Source organism: Halyomorpha halys, unplaced genomic scaffold (assembly GCF_000696795.3).
Source record: "Halyomorpha halys isolate HHAL.00 unplaced genomic scaffold, Hhal_1.1 Scaffold859.1, whole genome shotgun sequence".
In the NCBI taxonomy this organism is placed as follows: Eukaryota; Metazoa; Arthropoda; class Insecta; order Hemiptera; family Pentatomidae; genus Halyomorpha; species Halyomorpha halys.
In genome coordinates, this window is record NW_027115553.1 from 336,122 (window position 1) to 358,106 (window position 21,985).

General features: G+C 30.7%; 1 protein-coding gene across 1 annotated transcript in view; it reads left to right on the forward strand.

The window, feature by feature from the left end:
• The window catches only part of LOC106686657 (sodium-dependent neutral amino acid transporter B(0)AT3), a 48,787-nt gene that overhangs the window by 13,441 nt on the left and 13,361 nt on the right, over positions 1–21,985 (forward strand). The window contains exons 2-8 of the mRNA XM_067052573.1: positions 1,993–2,195; positions 2,279–2,453; positions 8,934–9,157; positions 9,252–9,335; positions 10,722–10,883; positions 10,957–11,067; positions 14,732–14,783. Of these exons, the coding sequence (XP_066908674.1) occupies positions 2,016–2,195; positions 2,279–2,453; positions 8,934–9,157; positions 9,252–9,335; positions 10,722–10,883; positions 10,957–11,067; positions 14,732–14,783 (988 nt within the window). The 5' untranslated portion in view covers positions 1,993–2,015. The remainder of the gene's footprint in view (positions 1–1,992; positions 2,196–2,278; positions 2,454–8,933; positions 9,158–9,251; positions 9,336–10,721; positions 10,884–10,956; positions 11,068–14,731; positions 14,784–21,985) is intronic.

A 21,985-nucleotide genomic window follows, 5' to 3' on the forward strand; every position in this document is an offset into this window, starting at 1 on the left:
TAATATTATTTTATTATAATACATAATTTATTATGTACATAAATTATTTATTATAGCAGTCAATGACAAACCATAAATATCTGGAGTGTCTACTCAGTTGAATTCCTCCTCCATCCTCACCGCTAAGGATGAAACATTTTTGGTCAAACGTTATAGACAGTCGAATGATCTTTCAAATGAGAAGTTGTTCTTGAAGATCCATACTTATTTGAAAAATTGGAAAGGTTTTCACGAATAAATAATTTTGAAATATTTAAATTTGGGCACCAAGTCCTAAACGCTATATCTTTGGATATATCAGGCTGATATAGATGGCTTTGCTTTTTTTTTTTTTTTTTTTTTGTAAAAAATTTAATTATCTTCCAAGTGTCAATACATTTGATTTACGTACTTTTCAACTTATATGCATATAAAGTTTTTTTTTGTTTATCAATTTTTTACTTGTTCTTTCTTAGAAAGTTAATCTTTATCGAAATACAACGAATTGTAAGCAAAAGATTTTTGGCAAGATCCATCAAAATCACTGGAAAAAGTCCAGAGAAAACATATGCCTTGGCTATTTCACAGCAGCTATTGAACAAATGGTGTCCAAGTTGCCTGGGACTTGGGACACAGGAATCGACAGACAAAACTACTAAAAAGAAAAAAAATCACAAAATCCACCAACCAATTCAAGGGATATATTATTATTTCTTTTTTGTCATATTGCAATCCTTTCGTATGGTGATTGTATAATACATAATATTTTCCCTTTATCTTCATTGGTCGGCGGATGAAGAATGTTTTTTTTATTTGACGTATCTTAAATCGTAGAACTTTTAATTTTGAGAGGTAATGGGTTGATTTTTCCTTTCCTTGTAGATTAAAATTCAAATTATGCGGTTCACGCTGTCTTGTGAAAGCTGTATCTGATTCAATTCCAACCTTAGCAGAAAATGTCACCGCGCTTTGCATTATGTATTTTTAATTGTTTGAAACTTAAATACCGTGCGCCGTTTAAGTAAAAAAAAAAAAAAAAAAAAAAAAAGATAGCAAAATAATTTGCATTATGAATGGAAAGAAGACTCATAGAATCTTTGGCCCAAACATGTCGTTGCGTGGGTCGTTTAAGAAATTACTAAAAAATTCACTGTTCAGAACAACCTGTTCGTTTGAGTATTTCGGTGCATACTCGTCTCTCAGTTTACGGCATTTAGCAGATCGTATATTGAATATGTGGTAGTAATTGCAGTTTTCAGCTTTAAGATACCACTTAGTAATTCGTAGCGGATTCAAATTTGAGGTGAATATATTTTTATTCAAGGAAATATTAAGACTCACTCTTTTTCGAAAATGCATGGCCACTTGACGCAATGGTATTCAACAAATTTCTATGGACGCTCATATTAAACACACAGACAAATCACTACTATATGATTCAAAAGACCTCTAAAGAAGGAGCGATGTCACGTGCAATGGTTTTTATGTTGCATAAGTGGATCAAAGATGGCCGCGAGTGGGTTAAAAACGCTAACCACGCGGGGGACCATGAACAAGCCGAAATTACGAAAATCTATTCTTATCACAGTATTGTTAAACTCTGACCTTTATCTTATTGTTAGATTAACTGCCGTTTAAAAGGTCTAGTCCACCCAATGATGAATTTGTTTTATCAAATCTAGAAATACCTAAAAGGTAGGAGATTTGACTCGATTACAACTTTGACTAGTTGTTTGAAAGGTGTTTCGCTTAAGAGTTACAGGGAACCTATGGACAATGGAAAAGACGCTGGAGGTGTGTTGGTGTCGAAAAGTCTTATATACAAGATTTGTAGTTCACTATATAAATATGTTTTATTATGAGTCCTGTCTTGAAACTTTATAAAAGACCATAAATATGCTTTAGAAACACATTTAGTTATTCGAATATATATTCGATATAATATGTATAAACTATAAATATAAATAATTGTTTCAGAAAGACATTCAATATTTTTTTAACGACTGCCGACAGGGGCTGGGGACTGGGATGAGGTGATGGCGAACACAGCCCACCTGGTGCGGAGGCAGAGCTCCCGGGATTTGGCTCCACAGAGGTCCCTCGACCGGCTAGAACTGAAGGAGATGAGGGGGCGCCTTGTTGCCCTGGAGAACGGCACACCTAGTAGCTACGGGGCAACTAACTCCGCCTTCGACGACTCCAGCCCCAACACCAAGGTAAAGGACAGGATAACAAAGGAATAATAATTTATAACTAGATAACAAGTTAATAATAATTTATAACTAAATCTTTATTTCAGGCAGCCCTGAAATGCGCAGAGAAAGTTGAGCGTGCCCCTTTCAAACCGGAGGGTGGAGAGGACGACCGAGAATCCTGGGACTCGAAGCTAACATTCCTCTTGGCGACCATCGGGTACGCCGTCGGATTGGGTAACGTCTGGAGATTTCCCTACCTAGCCCAGAAGAACGGTGGAGGTAGGATATCTTTTTAGTTTGTTAGGGTTAGATTGAAAACTGCTATTGCCTTTTATCGTAAAGCTTTATCTTGAGTTGCGAGGCTCATTTTGTTATTTCGGCTTATAAAAATCTCTGAAGAGCTCCTCGCCACCATTTTATTCACGTTAATTTCTCAGCAGAATTTGGAGAGTCGAGGGTTCAGTTTATTCAAAATGGCATCGTGCTACAATAAAAGTAAGGGATCTATTAATAATTTTGAGTGTTTCGTAAAAAGGATTAAGAAAATCTTTAGTAAGAAGAGCCCACTCACGTGACTTTTTTAAGTGGAAGCAAGATCCAATACCAATTTATTTGCTGTACCTTCACTGATCATGTTACTGCCATGATACTGGGGTTGGGATGGTTAGGGATGAGAGAGGAAGTCTGGAAAGTAGTTTATTATTATTAGGTTATTAAAAATAATAACCTAAAATGCGTTTTCTTTTGTTTTGTTAAAAACTCAATTATTATCTATCATAAGACTAATTATTTTAACTTCAGAATACCTTGTGATTTTCTTCAAAACATGTTTTTACAACGTACTATCAGATTCAAGTAGTAGTGACATTGAAATACTAACTAGACTATCATTCTATGAATTAGACGCTTTAAATTTGCACAAGTTGCTTTTCATAATGGTCTGTTTGTAATAAAAAATATTTTTGAAAAAATAAATAGTCGAAGCATAATTGCATTGAAGTAAAGAAAGCAATTAATTTTGAACAAGTCTCTAAATGTCGTGGTCCGTTAAAAAAAAGAAATGCATTGGTTGTGATTGATTTCTCTTTCGCATAAATTTTAAATGAAACTGATTTTTAGTTTTATGTTACCAAAGAAGAGGCTGATTTCCCACTAAAGAATTATCAATATGCCAGGAATAAACCATCGATATATTTCATCAAAGATGTACCCGGATTTAAAAGAATGTCTTGAAGATCCCTCTCGATCGGAAAGGGTTTTCGGTATTATCGGGAATCGATTGGAAAGCAACAGAGGAAAATAGCAGGCCATTATGGATGATTCTGTTAGTGGCATGGTAAGGACCATTAAGGATTTTATGAAAAGATGTGGACAGTTATAAGGATTTTAAAGGAATGAATTCCATGTTTTAGCGTCGTAGCCCAAAACTACAGGATCACAAATGCCTTGTCATAGATATTTAGATAATTTTTTTGCAATAAAATAGAAGCTTAGAGCGTCCCTCTATTTAATGTACAATTCTTGAAAACGGCGAGCAGTTCTTAGTTATTCCCCGAGGATTCAACTATGCCCCTTGTCCTGTTGAAGATATCCGTTAGGGGTTCTGTACAACAAGGGTAGGTGGAATATAATTGAACAATATTGCAAAATAGGAAATCGCAGTTTTGAAGTAATTAAATTTTAACCAGGTACAAACGAAAATGATTTTTTCCATGAAAGTAAGCAAAACAAAAATCTTTAATAATTTAATAGTTATTAATGATTTTAACATTATCTTGTGTAAATTCGTTAACTGTATTACATCTCTGCTCTATTTGGGTTTGAAGGATATGAGTATCCAGCTTCAAATAAATTGAAATAGTTCGGGCGCTATCAATCTCCATCGATCTCCTATGGAGTCAGTGACGCACTTCGATAATGGCAAATGAAAAGGTCTCATTCATTTTTAAAATATTGCCGTAAACAGAACTCTACGAATTCCACTTGATACAAGTATAAGTACTGTAAATTATTCTATTTATTCGTATATCCTTGTTTTTTTTCTTTTAAGCCCCATGGGTGCGTGGGGATGAAGTCGTGATGAAAACGGGATGAAGGTAGCCTCTTTTTTTGCATTCTGGTAATGCATTTGAAGAGGAGGCTGAGGAAATTTGATTATTTGGGAAGGTGTAGTCTGTATTTTGTGTCAGTCTATTAGTGATGGGAGTCACCAGTATGTTGATTAAAATAATTTAGTTACTTGAACTCATTGAATAATGGGTTCGTACAGTACTGAAGGCTGTCAAAAAATTTGATGTGCATTCATTGATCTACTGTAGATGACTATATCGTCGGCATAAGCCGCTACCGTAGCCATGTCGTATTTGGCTCCAACAGTTTCAGTCGTATATACTGAGATAGCACAGAACCCTGTATGTGAACTCCACAGGTGAGTGGGGACCTCTCCGGATACCACTTCGCCGACTCGAACCTTTAATGAACGGTATATCCTTGTAAGATAAATATTTATATTTTAATTATATCAATCAGAAAATTATATTGAGGATATATTTTACAAGTAATCTGTGACAAAATATGTTTCTATCTGATAGAAATATGCATAAGAACGGAAATCTGAATTAAAATCCATATTTCAAATTTTTGAACGTTTACTTTAATATTCAGGGAAACACAACTTTAAAATTCAGGATAGGTAATATAAAGAGGATAATTTGTTACTTGAGATTTGAATAACGTTTATTGTTTTTCATGGTTCGTGATTCTTCTGGTTTAGAAAATACATAACATTTTCTTTAATTACAATATTCAAACAGAAATTTCACAGAGAAGTAAAAAGTCATAATTAACACAATTGTTTGTTCACGCATAATAAAAGTTTTGAAAATGGCCAACAATCAAAAGACAATTCTATAAAATTAAAAATTAAATTTTAATAAATTTTGTTAATGAACGTTTTTGGGACATAAAGTGATCTGTTTTAATCCATTACCCTGGTTGTTAATGTAACTTTTGATTACGGTATTTCATTAGTATTTTTTTCTATTTAAATGAGATAAGATTATAAAGGAATGTGAATTCAACCCAAAGCCTAAATGCTTATTCTATAAGTATTATTCTGCACGATTAATTAAACTGTCATTACACTATAACTTCCGTTTTATTGTCCTTATAAAAGATTAAAAAATAAAAGAAACACAGTATAAAATTGGAAATGGAGATGTCTACAAGAGATTATAAATCAGAAAGATGACACCTCTAATATCCTTTCTGAAAGGGATCGAAAGCACAAGTGGGCGGTGTGACCTATTATCGTGTGATCTATTGGATCTGCCTGTGTGTCTAGGAACAGTATGGGATCTGCTATTGTTGAATCTTCCTATTGTTTATATGTAAGAGGAACATTTATAGTTGATATTTAAAATTTTTTAATAATAATTTTATAAACTAATACTTCTCTCTGGTTTTGTTGAGTAATTAAGAAAAGGAATATTAAAATTTGAGATCTAATAGTAAAGTGTCCATTAAAAAGTATAGTAATAAAATTTATTGAATCCGAATAAATTCTTAGTCATTAATTTTAAAATTAAATTTCTATTGAATGAAAACCGATTTTAAAAAAGTAATATTTTCCTTTAATTTAAGATAAGTCGTGAAGGAATACGAGCAATTTTTTCGTATATAATAAAATGTTTAAAATTGAGTCAAGATATTTTTCGCAATAAAAGTCATGAAGAAGGATTTTTTTTTATTGAAATAATTACCTCTGTATAATTAGCAACTTTAAAGTCAGACATTGTCAAATAATAAAAAAAAAAAAAAAGGATGAAATCAAGTAAAGACATAATAAAAATAAAAGCTTTGTCCTAAATTTTAGTAAAATCCGTCACTATCTATAATTATTATTTTTATTTTTTGTAAATTAAAATATTGTTATCATTCGGGTAATTATAGACTAACTCTACATTTAGCAAATAGAGAAATTTTATCTAAGAGAACACTAATAGATCTGCTTATACTCTTCCACTTCTAATCTCAATAATGTAATTTGTCTTTGTTAGATGTCAAGCATAAGTTTGATCAATTTTTCTTGCATTATTTACTATGTGTTATCATGTATGAAGTAATATCCTAATATAGATGACATTTTTGTTGGTATTAGTCTTGGAATAAAAGTATAAAAAAAATAATTATTAAATGAATTAAATGTTGTGTTTTATTTATTAATAAAAAGAAGAAATTAAACTTCTAATGTAACTACAACACTATGAAAAGAAAAACCATTAGTTCAGTACTAGCACAGAGGATGTTAAGGAAGAAAGAGGGAAAAAATCTCAACAGTGGAGTCCGCTTAGATCAAATACCACTGAGTCGATAAAACACAGCCGATTACTGCTAGGCAGCCTTAACCAAACTACAAGAGTCGTTTACTTGTCTTCTCCTGTTTTGTAGACCTGAGTTCCGTATTTTATACCCTAGTTCTAAAGCTCCCATTTGGAATCCACGTGCCTTTGTAACTGCCAAGCATTCTGTTCTTCCGTAAAATACAGCTACTAGGTCACTCTTTTTATCCTATTAACAGGGGGTGATTTATTTTTGTTCATGGTAATATTTGCCGGGTTTTCTATTAAAACCGAAGCCATTCATATCCTGCAGTTTTTCATATCAAATTTCATTAAGTCTTTTAAAGTTAATCGTTACCTGACTATCATCATTTTCGGATAAAGTTTTCCCCAACAGATTATTTTTTCTAATCCTGATTGACGTGTTCTTCATTTTATAAGTCTTTCTTTTATTTTATTTTTTACTGGCAGATTGCTGATTGTGACCGTGTGTAATAATAAATGGAAGATAAACTAGTTTAATTAAGGCAACGTTTCGCCACACGTTACAGGGCTACGTCAGGGCTAAACAAGATAAAAACACTTAACCTATGTAAAAAAGTAAATGGAAAATTAAAAGGGTATACAATGAAACGTAAAAATTAAATAATAAAAATAAAAGGTTAGATACAATAAATGAAAACGGAAATAATAACAGCTAAAAAGAAGAAATTACACACTAAGAGATGATAAAAGGGAGTAAGAATAATGATAAGAGATAGTTGACTGTGGATGAATTATATGAGGAGATGGTTGGGGGGGGGGAGGGCGCGGTCAAAATATATGATAACACAAATAAGTTGAAATAACTTATTTAATCGTGCCGACATTTCGGCTAGAATTTCTACCCTTCATCAGGGCTAAGAACAATGAACAAGATAACAACCAATGAATACAAAAAATAAAATAAGAATACAATCATGAATAGAGGAAGAAAATGTAGGAGGTAGAAAACGTACCTGTTTTGACAAAAATGAAAGTCAGAGTGATATTACGTAAGTACGTATATTTATAAAATAATTATTATAAATATTAAGTACGTTAGATTTGAAAATAATTTTAAAATAAACAGTTTAGAAAATTAAAGAAAATATTATAATTAGGTAAACAATAAATGATAATATACACAATAGGGGGGAAGAAATTATATATATTAAAAAATTAAATTATAAATGTACACGGATAGAAAAACAGAAGAAATAAAGTTAAAAAAATGGATACAATAAATATAAAGGAAAAAGAAAGAGAACGTATCTGTATTACATAAATTATATATATATGTATATAAATATAATATATATTTAATATGTAATATTAAATATAAATAATAATAAAATATCATTTCATTACTATTTTTATAATATATACAAATAATATATAATATATATTTATACTATATAGATTATGGTATGCCCTTTTAATTTTTCATTTCTTTTTTTACTTATGTTAAGCGTTTGTATCTTTTTTAGCCCAGACAAAGCCCTGCAAAGTGGGGCGAACATTGGCTCAATTAAAATAATTTATCCCTATTTGAGTTTTATTTTACCGCACCCGGACTAGCTTTCACTTATTTTATTTTTTATGTGTTACTCTTTATTATTAAACATCGTAAAAAAAAAAAAAAAAAAAAAAAAAAATCAAAACGCCAGTTGTTTCCCCTCAATTCAATGATCGTGTATATCGAACAAGACTTAACCCACGAAGTTGCTGATTTACTTTTATTGAATTTTAATTAGAAAACGGACATACTTGGTTCCTTCATAATAATTCAAACAATCTTATCTTAACAACCCAGAGAATTGTTGAGAGTAGGTCCTCACATATCCATTTCAAATAATTTAACATCTTCTTTAAATCCACAATGCAAGAAAGGGTGAGAAGCCAATAGTGCACAAGTTATACTTTTGTGATTAAGAAGAGGTTTCAGCTATTTACGGGTCTACTTAAGTATTGACAAAATTGTGAACTTATCAACAATTATTAGTTAAACTCGGATTTCTTTCAACAGTATATGTAAGTTTGGAAAAGGAACTGGTAAATGGTAATATAGGTAACTATTATAAAAAATTTTCTCTTCTGGCAAGAAGCCCCATGGCTTCTTAACCCCTCAAATAAAATTATTAATATTGACGCTAATTGTCTCATTTGTCCCAGAATACTCACTAATTTCCAACCTACTTTTCTAATCAGATTCTTATAACACTACGAGGTGCTTGAAAACATCCCAAACCTTATGAAGAAGGCCACTGACAATCACTCCACTCCAACCTCCATATATCCAATGGAATTTGGATCGACTGTGAATGTAGAATCCTGTATGGATTTTCTCTCAGACAATATCATTTGTTAGATATATTCCGGCATACGCTTTGTTCCACAGGTGCCTTCCTCGTCCCCTACTTTATCATGCTGGCTATCGAGGGTATCCCTATGTTCTACCTGGAGCTGGCCATTGGGCAGAGGCTACGGAAGGGAGCGATCGGAGTCTGGAACCAAGTCTCCCCGTTTCTGGCCGGGATTGGTATCAGCAGTGCCGTTGTTTCCTTCAACGTGGCGCTCTACTACAACACCATCATAGCATGGTGTCTCTTCTATTTTGCTCAGGTAAGGCTGTTATAGAGATATCATATTAGTTACAGGATAACTATTTTATAGTTATATATTTGTAAGATACCATTAAGTTTTGTTCCTGCTTCAGAGTTTCCAGGCGGAGCTGCCTTGGTCAGAATGCCCCAAGAAGTATTTCCCGAATGGATCATATGCCGAAGAACCGGAATGTACGGTAAGCTATCATTTGATATTTGTGGTTTTACTTAACCAAGTTGGTTTTATAATTATACTTAATGCAGGATTTGGTAACCAAGTAAGTATAGAGCAACGCAAATGAAAACGTGCTTTAAAACTTCTTCTATATTCTGTTCCCGGAGTCATGATTATCCGAGTTAACAGACAATGTGATAGTGTTGAAAGAGTCCGCCTTTCTGTATTCTCTTCTTTTAAGCGTTGCAGAGGTGCAACTATAGTAGGGCCATACTTGTGTCCAGTCTGGCTCGATATATATTTGTAAGTATTTACTTTTAATATTGGTTCCATTATTCAGATTACTCGTCCAACACAGAATATGGAATATATTGGGCCAAGCTGGTCACGAATGTGGTCCTCGTTTTTTAGGTAGGGTCTCTTCAAAGATAGAATCCTCCCATGGTTGCTGGAAAGAACTATATTGAAATAAGATACTGCAACTAATGCCCCATGCTAACCCAGCCTGCAAAAAAACATTAACATCAAATGATTTTTCTTTCCTTTATCGTTTAATGAATTAACTATTACTTAGTAATTGAGGGAAAAAATCAATGAATTTTCGTATATTATAATTGATTTGTAATCATTGTTTGTGAATGAAGTACTAAAAATAAAATCATTATTATTTTCTGAATTTTCAATCTTTTTTTAATACTTCCCATCATTTATTGTTCAATTTAGCTTGGAAAATAAAGCTATCCTGTCTGTTAGAGAGATTTCAATTGCCAAAGAGTTTGAATTCCTATAATTTTGTTTGCAATTCCTCTAGAAAAGATTTGAAAAAGGGTTACAATTAAATAATATTATGTGAATATTATAATTCAATAGAAATTTTACCTCTTTCTACCATGGTTATTAGAATGCTTAATTGAATACTTGTCTGTAGGTCAAGAAGGTTGTTCTATTAGAACTAGGATTTAATATCTGGAGGTGAGGGACCTTAATGAGGTGGAATTCTTATACTTTAGACAGAGACATTTAAATATGGTCCACAGGGGTGTCCGATGGAGAAAGCTGTCCGTTAGAAGAAGTTCACTGTATATGTCACAATATTTTAAAAAGAAGTGGCACCCAGATATCGAAACTTTAGGAAAATCCCTTACAGTCGGCAGTCTAAGTCAGAAGATCATGGCGGCATGAAGTTTATTGATCATGTATAGTTTTATTTCATACAAAACATGCTAGTGTATTTTATAATGTATATAGAACTGTAGATAAGTAATTTGCATTTTAAAAGTCATAAATGTTTAATTATATATACTTAAAAAAATATAATATCTATTGCTAGTAAGACATGACCCAATGATATCTTAGGTTGTTTTTAATATTATCCATTTATAGTAGTGTTTGGAACAATCGCTTGCAGGTAAGTACCCCAACCCAATACTTCTGGTACCGAACCACACTGATGGCCTCTGTGGACATCAACAGCCCGACTCCTTTCAATTGGAGGATTGCCATTGCGTTGGTCATCGCCTGGATCCTGGTTTACATGTGTATGATCAAGGGGATAGCTTCGTCTGGCAAGGTACTTTTATCTATTTAGAACTACCCATCAATCGATAATCAAAATACAGTCGTTATAATCGATTGATTTTCAGGTGGTCTACGTGACAGCGACCTTCCCCTATATCGTTCTCATCATCTTTTTCTTTCGGGGAGTGACGCTTCCTGGAATGTCGAACGGCCTTAAACATCTGTTTACTCCCAAGGTAATGAAATTACTTAATTTATAAAGATTTGAAGAACATAAGGTGTTAGTATTGATCCCCATTGTGTTTATATGCGAATGTAGCTCTATCATAGAGTTCATATATAAATTTATATTGTAGGTAGATTCTCTAATTAGGAAAGTGTGCTAGTATATTAGAAGTAAGTACTTGGTTTCAAGGTGATCGTTCTGATCGTGTTTTACTTTTATTGTGTAAAAAAGTCAAAGTTGGGTTGTAGACTTTTTATGAGGGTAATATGCATACATACTTCCTAAGTAAGACGAAACTCATTATTTAAAAAAACAATTATTGATAAAAGATAAAGAAAAGCAGAAATATTTTCTTATATTACATACATTGTTTTGTATTTGGACAGAGAAAATAACTTTCAATTTAGGCACAATATATAATTCATTATAACCTCAATCTGCATTTTTCCATCATAAATGTTACAAATAAAGTAAATGTTAAAAATCCATAATAAATGTTTTTTATCTATTTATTTATTGTTATTTACAACTGAACATTATAATATATTTTGTAAATTTGATCTCAGTTAAAATGTAGTGTTGCAGGCTTGTAGGGAAACTACCCATCGGTAGCACTCTAATGACGTTTTACATTAGTAGGTCTCGTGGCCATTTTATTTTCAGGCACATCGGAGGATTATCAGGAATGAAAGTGGAAGCAAGCTTAGGAGTTAGTCGGTTTGGGTGGTTAGGGAGTTTATGATATCCAGTTCTGGCAAGATAGGTTAATAAATATTAAAAATAATATTTGTAATGGATATCAGAATTAATATAAAAAGACTATTTGAATTAATTTTAATTAGTATATTTTGGAAGAGGTGTTGCATATTATCGACATTGCAATTTTGGAACTATTGTATTATTACGTGTCCGAAGAAGAATGAAAAATGTCCTCCAATGGAAACTAGTTCATGACAATCACATACTACCAAAACCTGCAAACACTACGCCCTTCGTAGTAATTAATGAAAATTACCTCACTAAAATGTTTGATTTACTAAAAACAGATTTCCAAGGTCTCTTGATTGAACAAGAGAACGTTGGCAACTAAAACCTAATGAGGACATAATTATCTGGAGAAACATCCAGTTTTGTCACAGTGGCGCAGAATATTGGGATGAAAATTTCGAGGAGTTCTATGTCATAATCTTCTCTGTAATCTCTGAGACTTTCTCCAAAATCTATATTAGTTAAGTAATTAGAGCCATGAAGTGCAGAAGTATTATTGCCTTTAGCAGAGAGTTATAGCTCCATTACCGCCCGGTTATAGCTCCCTGCTTCTCTGAGATATGAAACAGATGGAATAGGATACGCGTTTATTGCTTGAAACTTTCTGCTTGGTTATAGCAATATTACTTTAATAGTCTTAATAGAAATCGTTTCCCCACTTTATCGAATCCTCCTAAGTCCGAATTGTCAATTTAAGAGGTTTATATATATATATATATATATATATATAATCAAACTTGTGTGGTATGGGTCAATATGACATTTGATAATTAAGATAATTATAATTTCTCAAACGATTAAACGAAATTATAGATAATGTCAAAATTATTGTACTTGATAATACAACTTATATAAATTTTAAAGACATTGGAAATCGATTTGCATAAAAAAACAAGGTAAAACAAAATTGAAGGCTAACAATGTATAAAGATGTAGAATAAAAACAAAGGGAAAGAAATAAAGGATCTATTTAATTACTATTAGGACTATACGTGGACAAACCAAAACTTAATTTCGGTTTAAGCGATGATCACAACATTTCTCAAATCATTTACAGTGTGTTCAAGTCTAGTATATTTGAATTCCGACAGGTGTCTTGCTGTATTAGTGTTCCGTCTTCAGTGCATCGAATCAATATTGAGCATTATGAAATTTGTCTTTTATAATAACTATCAACCACTCCTAAATAAAGTTTCTATTCACTGTATTTCATACCCGTAACTCTTATTTTCTTAGTTTAGGGTTTTTGAAATTCCATGTTTTTCCCATCAGACAATGAACAGAAAACACGACAGAAGCTTGACATAAAGATTAATGAAAACATCGAAAAACTATACAGGATTATCTTTCTCAAGTCTCCTCTTCATGCTTCAAAGGTGATATTAAATCGTCACAAAAACAGGGGTTAACAGGGCGAGTTGGCCGGAAAGGATTCCTTTCTTTTTTAAAAAAAAAATAATGACAAATGATTATAAAAATAAAGTTCGTTTATCGTAAATTATATGAAATATATTTTCTGGTGAATTAAAAATAATTTCAATTTTCTAAATAAATATTTCACTCGTTTACTTAAATATTAGTAGCTTTTAAATAAATAAAACATAGACCATAGTAATAGTCCATAGACCATCCCTATACTTTAGAGAATTAAATCGTCCCTGCTAAGTACAAAGTCCAAATGAATGCCACAGTTGGTCACAGATTAACAATAGCCAAGTCGCACTATAGTCTCAACCAGTGAAATAGGATCTAATTTTAGTCTCAACAACTGTTTCTAAGTAGTGAGTTAAATTTGTGGCAACTGCTCAAAACTACTGACGAACTTCAGTTTCTCAAAAGGTTCATTACTTTTTGGAGCAATGTCTCTACCCTTTCCGATCCAAAAGCAAGTTCTGGAAAATTATATTATGGTTCATTAAAAATTGATAAGTTTAAAAAAATGAGAGAAAACTTCCTTTTATTTATTTTTTTTAATTTCGACTTTTTATTAAGAATAATACGATCACTCTTTTTTTTTTTTACAATCTGCCACTTTTAGGCAACGATAAGTTACTACTACTACCAATTTCTTAAGAATATATATAAAAAAAAATGAATGTACCAAATAATCATGTGAAGTGAATATTAAAAAAGTCTGGCACATCAAGCGATTTTCACCTACTTTTTCACCAATTTCACCAAATTTTGTGTACATTGGTGGGCTTTTATTAAAGTTATCACTATTTTTGAAATTCTAAAAATAAAAAAACCAGAGAAGGCCAAAATTATAAACAATTTTTTAAATATATTTTTTATTGTTTTCGAGGTGGGAAAAACGAATAAGAATTTTGTTCCTGCCAAAATTACGAACAGTTAGTTGAACGAAAGATAAGGAAGCTGTAATGCAATCTTGGCTTATCTTATTCGAATCCGATTTATCTATTTTTCCTTTTTCTCCTTTAGTTAGTGATAAAATTCTGTAATCAGTTTTATTTATACATTGTTTACAATAAGGACGGGATATTTTTTTAAATAAAGGGTACTTTGGAGGAAGATTTTTTTTTTTTAAATTTGGTATTTAACGCTGCTAAATTATTTCAATGAAGAGAAGAGCTACCTGGCATCTAATATTAATCGAAATTGTTAGGGCCGTTTAAGAGAAAATGAAAAAAAAATGTGAAAAATCGATTCTACAGAATAGCATTTCCGGACGGTCGATTTTAGCGTAAAGATTGCAGTTACACCCCAGCATATAGTTGCATTAAATATTCAATTTGAGTTTCTTTTGACTTTTCGTTTTTGAGTTGGGCTATTGGTGTGAACAGAAAAATAGAAGTTTTTTACAATCACAATACTTTTTAAGATAAAAGTGAAAAGTGTGAGAAGGTTTGTTAGTATTTCTATCATATTTATTACTTTTTTAATAGGTCCACATTTTATTTTGTGATAATAACATATCCTGGAAATTAAGCTTTGGAGGTGTGATTAATATAGTGTGGATATTAACCAATACTTCTAAGTTAATGATTTTGTTCCCGGATTTGTATCTACGGATCTGTTGTTAAAGCACAAGTGAAAAATTAAAAAGTAGAAGCAGCATTAATCCCATCCTATGTGAACGGTACGGAAATGGACGTACTATAAATTCTTGTCCTCGGGTGTGAATATATTGAACCGACATCAGAGAAGTGTTGTGTCTCCATCAAGTTCTATAAAATCAATTTATTTTTTATTATAAATAATTACTGTATAACATAAAGAAAAGACTGTACTGTGTATCTTATTAAAAACGGCTTTATTAAAAATTATACAATGACTAATTTAGAATAGTTTTCAATGAGCAAATTTTTCAAGCAATCTTAAATTAAATATGTTTATTTAAACGTTTTTGTTAAACAATATCATACTAATTACAAGAAGAATTACTTTTATAATAGGTAGATAAGCACCTTTCATATAATTTAATTTATATTCAACAATAAAGCGATTTTAATGCCTTTAAGAATACGATATATATTAAATTGTCGTTTTAATAAATTAATGTTTTTTTTAATAGCATCATTAAATGAGCAAATTTAAAGTGCTTCTCGTTGAAATGAGTTGTCATTAGCTTAAGGACCATCCAGATGTGAGAGGGCCTGGAAATAATGTCCACACCATTAGTGAATCCGTTTCGGAGCTATATACATATAGCTATGTATGGGCACATTTTTATGTTTTGCTTTTATATTTGTTTCTATTTTATCACAATAATATTTTTATTTCATTTTTAATAAATTTAATAACTACATGCTATCAATCGATCGTGTATTTTCGATTAGATCAACGTGGTATAATATAAATCGATAATTAATATCATTAATATTTATCAATATCATCGATTATTATCTATTTACATTAAACTTCACTGCATCCAAATATTACTCTTAGTATATTTTTTTACAAATAAAAATTAAATTACCTCTGACTACAATAATTTTATTACATAGAAAAATAATACAACAAAAAATAAATAAAATAAAATTTAAATTATTTTAACCTTTCTCAATTTTAACATCAATTAAATTGCTAAAAAGTTATATTTTGTGCCATTTGAATTTTTAAAAATATGTATATTTATTGGTTTATTATTCCAGGAAATTATTCGAATATAGAGAAGAAAATATTGTGTTTTTAAGAATAATAATTTATTTTATAAATAAACCAAATTTACAGATTTCAGATTTCATTTTTCATTCTTCTCAGCAAATTTTCACTTATTTTTTGCTTCAGTAAAATAAGTTCATATAAATTTGTAAAAAATAGTTTTTAAAAAAATGCAAATGCATTAATAGCTTTTTATCAGGACCTAGAACACGTCTGTTAGGTACAAGAACTGGCGAGAAACTGATCACATCTTAAGCTTAATTGGTGCGGCCAAAGTTATACGGCAAAGGAATTATTCATAAATAGCAAATAATTCTTAATCTAATATTTTAACAAAAATTATATTCTTTTCAAATCTCCGACCACACATATTAACTCTATAAACTAAAACAACAATGTTTTCCCATTATTATAAAGTTGACTAATATTTATATTATTTTCCACAATATTTACTTTTCATTATTTTCTAGTAGTATTTTTTTTTTTAACAATGTCCATTAACAAATCATCCTAACAATTAATATCTTTACCACCCAACAGCCCTGATGAATCCCTGAGACGTAGGGCAAAATGTTGGCTAGTAATAAATCTTACTTTTGTTAATATTTTTATTTTACTATTATCAGAAATGTATCATGAAATACAATAAAAAATACAAATGCTTCTGTTTAAAGTTACCTATTTTCCTATTGCTTGGCAACATTTTGAGCAGGTTTTGAGATACGCTTAAGAACTAATAGTGACCTACTTGCAGCGATTGGTCAGTCAAAATCTCATGATATGGAGACAAGAAGGTTTTTACAAAAAAAAATTGAGTATAATAATTCATCAACGTTTTTCTGATTGGTTTTTAAACACAAATCATAATTTCAATGCCTATGGAGAGGAACTTTTTATAATATATTAAGTTTCTATTTATGATAGTAATATTTAAAATAAATGTTTCGGTCAACTGTATTTCACAGTGCTTATTATTCCAGTTTAATGAAACTCATATTATATAAATCTTTTCGGATTTTTAATTATTGTATAACAAACACGTGCTTTGCTACTCGGTAATCCACGATGCCATAAGACATAACGATATGTCGCTCAGAACAGCATATGCCTCCCCTCCCATCGATATATGCTAATGCCCATTAGTATGCATTATTCTGAACTTAGGCTCTCTTGAAACTTAAGAAACCTTTTCAGCATAATAAGCAGTTCATATTGTTAGTAACATCTAGAAAACAGTTTTTAATATAAAAATTCAAGTCACTCTTCTCCTCTAAATTTTTAAATACTTTATTAATTTTCTTCAATCTGATAAATTTGTATTTTTTGGTGAAGAATAAGAACAGGACATTTCCGATCGTATTAATAATCCCTTGGAGAAGAGATGATAAGCTACAAGGATGTGAAAAAGTTTAAAAAAATTTTAAAATAAAAAAATTTAAAAAAAAATTTATTACTTGGTAAAATTAAAAATTTAAGTAATGTCCTAAATGATTTTTTAAAAAACGTCCTTAGAGGAATTGTTCTTATTCTCAAGGATTTTTTTTTTGGTCTTGCTATTACAATAATATTAACATATTCCGCTATCCAATGAATTCAATTTCTTTTCAAGTTATGTTTAGTGTACGTAATGCAATGAACTAATTTTTTACAAATAAATAATAAATAATAATGAAAATTTATTTATTGAAGAATATTAATATAATACAAGCAGCCATAAAGAAGGGCAATGTGTATTAGATGTCTAAGTGTTCATTCTTCCATATATACTTAACAAAATAATGAATATATGAGCCGTTTATTTTTAAAGTGGCCTAAGTCCATTTATACTTAAATTGATTTATTTAAGGGTTTGTGTTGCAATTAAAAATATATTTATGAGTCATACTGCTTAAGTGTATCTAAAGCTGTTAAATTTATAGTTCCTATTACAATAATGGCAATTATTAAATGAATAATATGCGTTTGCTTACCAGGAGTGGAGTTAGACCACATTCAAAATTAACAACCAGATTCTTTATAAAATTTAAAGGAGCCCAAGTCCATTCGACATAATTTAAAGTGCTTCAAATTAAAAAAAAAAATACTCATTGTATTTTACATACCTTTACAACACTTCAAAAATATAAATTATGGGATTTAAAACATTTTTTAACTACATAACGAACAAAATTACAAAACAATTTACTACTCATCTATCTACATTTTATTTATGTGAAAGGGATTTGAAGAAATCGTGATGTGTATATATATATCGTGGTGATGAATATCGTAATAGGTTAATTATGTTCTGGAATTTATACAGTGGTGTCAATATAATATTTTCGAACTATCTTGGTCCACGCGACGCAGAGCGGAAAAAATTCAATTTACGAAAGCGCTGATTTCGATTATCTCGATTTCGATTCTCACACTATATAAGTCACAGGATCTAGGAATAGCCATATTCCCATTAATTTAGGCCCACAGTCATAATAATGGAAGTTTGACCAAATTACATACTACTCTAAATAAGTGATATATAATTGTAAAAGAGTGATAGAGAAATTATTAAATTTTTTTCCTGATCTGCGATGGTCAACTAAGCCACATATCAGTCAAACTGGGTAAAAAAAAAAAAAAAATTAGAGCGCTTTACAACGTTATAAGTTATGAATTTTAGATAAGCATTGAGAACAGCTGATTACAAAAAACACTCCGGCTTTCTCTGAGATGTGGAAGGTCACCTTTTAAACTAGACGTGTTAAAGTAAAGATTGGAACAAAAATCATCTGTCTTTATTTGCCTATCTGATCATAAGACCGCAAAGAAAGGAAATGAATGACTTGGCAAACTTCTAACAAAATCCTCTTAATGTGAATGCTCTCGAATTTGGTATCTCCATTACACCACAGAATCAAGTGTATGGAATACATCCTTCACATTTCCTACAACAAAAATTTTGAACAATGGAGGACTACAAAAGACACGCGAGAAAAGAAACGGTTTTAACAAGAGGCTCTTGAGAAAGTCGGTATCAAAGTAGACTTCATTAAGCTTAGGGTTAATGGTTATGGATCTTCAAGTAATGGGAACACTGCCAGACGTTTTTTCAATGATTATAAGGTGCATAATTATAAGGAGGTCACAAGTGCAATAACAGAAGTTGACGAAACTCTAATCCACCGGATCGCTACCATACTGGAAGTCATAAATAGGAATGCAATAATCGACCCAGAAAAATCCCGTCTCTTTTTTAAAAAAACAGCAGAGATGGCCATTGAGAAGTATTCATGGTACTATATGCTATTCACAGTGCATGAGATTTTGTTGCATGGTGCTAAAATAATGCAGAAGTGGATTCTCCGCGTCGGAATATGATCGGAAGAGGCACAAGAAAGTACCTAGAAATAAGGATAACTTTCAGGATCAGAAACTCTCGGAAAATGTCTCGTATATCTACCAACGAAGACGTGTTTCACAAGTCTGCAGTAGGACTTCGGATCCTTTTATCACGAACAAGAGACTAAAGAAAAAGCACCTGGAAATCGGTGATGCAGCTAAGGAACTGTTAATCTAATTCAAATTAAAACCGTTGAACTTGATGTATTTTTTGTTCTGAGTCGAATGAGACCAATAATAATAAATTCAAGACCTTAAAATTTTCATTCTCATTCACTGATTTCTGATAGAAAATTTTATACGGTGCATTATTTACAAAACGCATCCAGCATATTTTTAACCAGTTTATTGATTCTCCGTTAGAATTCTTTATCCTTTTAAAAATGGCGTTTTCTAATATTTTTTTTAATACAAAATCTTTTTGTCTCATTTCATGTATAATAAAAGTAATACATTTCCGACACTTTTTGATAATATTGTAATAATCTTAGGGGACAAACAGTAAATTATTTTTTTAATGCCATTTCTACAACGCTAAAAGATCTATCATTTGGTAAAAACGAATGTCCTGATATTAAAAACTTATGATCGATAATTTCCGCATTATTTTCAACAATTTGGATATTTTTTAGCCACATTAAACATATCTTAATTTAAGTATGAATAGACTTAGGCCACAATCAAAATAAACGGCTGACTTATTGAACTAACTCTGAAATCTTATATGTCCAGAATTATCGTATTTACTCGGAATATAAGTAACCTCTAATACTGTATTGATAGATAACTTGTACATGTAAACACGAGAAATCGGAAATAATTGACAAATAGACTTAGGCCAAGGATTTTCAAAATAAAATAAATAAATTTAGGACATTCAAAATATATATTTTTATATAATTCTTCCTTAATAATAACGAAAAAGTAGTTGCAAGTTAAGAAATACTTCTCAAGCGTTTAATTTTCGTTTCTAAATTGTTTACATAGGTTTAATTTTACCTATTTCGTGCAGTTTACCTGATCATAAACCACTCGTGTTTCACTCTAATCTATCCAGAATGGAAGATGAAGCCATCTTAAAAAATATAATGAAATTTCATTATTGACAAATTAATTTTTGGCAAAATAAGTCTGCTATTTCATTTCCAATCTTCCTGAAATGACACTTTAGCCAATTTATTATTATTATTATATGTATATTAATTATTTATATGAAAACATACTTAATAATAAAAAAATAATGTCATCATTTTATATACGTTGTGTCAATCCTTCAACAGTCAAGTGAATGAAAATAACAGAAATATAAAACATAATTTCCCTGGACGATAAAACGCGGCTGAAGGGACCGATAATAAGCCCATCAGACCGGTAGATATTGATTCCATGATTCGTTTGAGATTGTCTCTCTCTCCCAGTTGGCTCTCATTTAATCTGTTTTTATGAGAGAATTGGAATGATGTCGATACATTTGACAACATTAAATCCCCTGGGATCTATTTAATTTTTTTCCAATACGTGTTTCTAGGTCAGATAATTTGCTATAGATTAGTATTAAATAATTGATTGGAGATGGTCGGAGGGTGTGGTGAGGAAAGAACAACATAAATAAACAAAAAAAAAAAATTTATTTATGCCGACGTTTCGACCTGATTTTCAGGTCTTCATCAGGGCTATAGAACAAAAGGGATAACAATCAACATCAAATTTAATTAGTTAAACTAAAAATTTAGAGAAACATAAAATTGAAAAGAAATAGTATACAAACAAGTTTGGAATTATACAAAATATTGAAATGGATAATAAATAATAAAAAATTGATATTTAAATAATAAAAAATAATTTATTGATAATCATACAATTAGACGGTAGCAGATTGATAACAGTGAACGATGAAATATAATATCATGTAGGTAAGAAGATATGTAAGTAGTGTCTAAAAATCTAAAAAAATATTGAATCTACAAATTGAACAATATCACAGAAAATGAAATATAGCGCGTGAGAGACTTATATTTTAATTAAAGTATGAGTATTAACTTATGAGTATTGTAATTAATACTCACACTGTAATTCAGATATAAGTCACTCACGCACTATATTTCATTTTCTGTCATATTGTTCAATTTGTAGATTCAATATTTTTTCAGATTTTTAGACACTACGTACATATCTTCTTACCTACATAATATTATATTTCATCTTTCACTGTTATGAATCTGCTATCGTCTAATTGTATGATTATCAATAAATTATTTTTTATTATTCAATTATCAATTTTTTATTATTTATTATCCAAATCAATATTTTGTATAATTCCAAACTTGTTTGTATACTATTTCTTTTCAATTTTATGTTTCTCTAAATGTTGATTGTTCTTTGCTGATCGCACCCCCCCCCCTCCCCCGACCATCTTCTCTAATCAGTAATCTACGGTCAACTATCTACAGAGATCTTGATCGTACCGATTCAACGGAAGATACAGTAAACCATTTTTGTATTGTACTTCCAACATAAAGTGGTAACGAAAGGCGTGTAAGTGGAAACACCAAATATTTTTTTACAAATTAGGTTGAATGGCTATATAGACTTAATGCATTACTGAAAGTAGTTCTGTTGTTGAGGAGGAGAGATTTTAAAAATGGAAGACAAATATA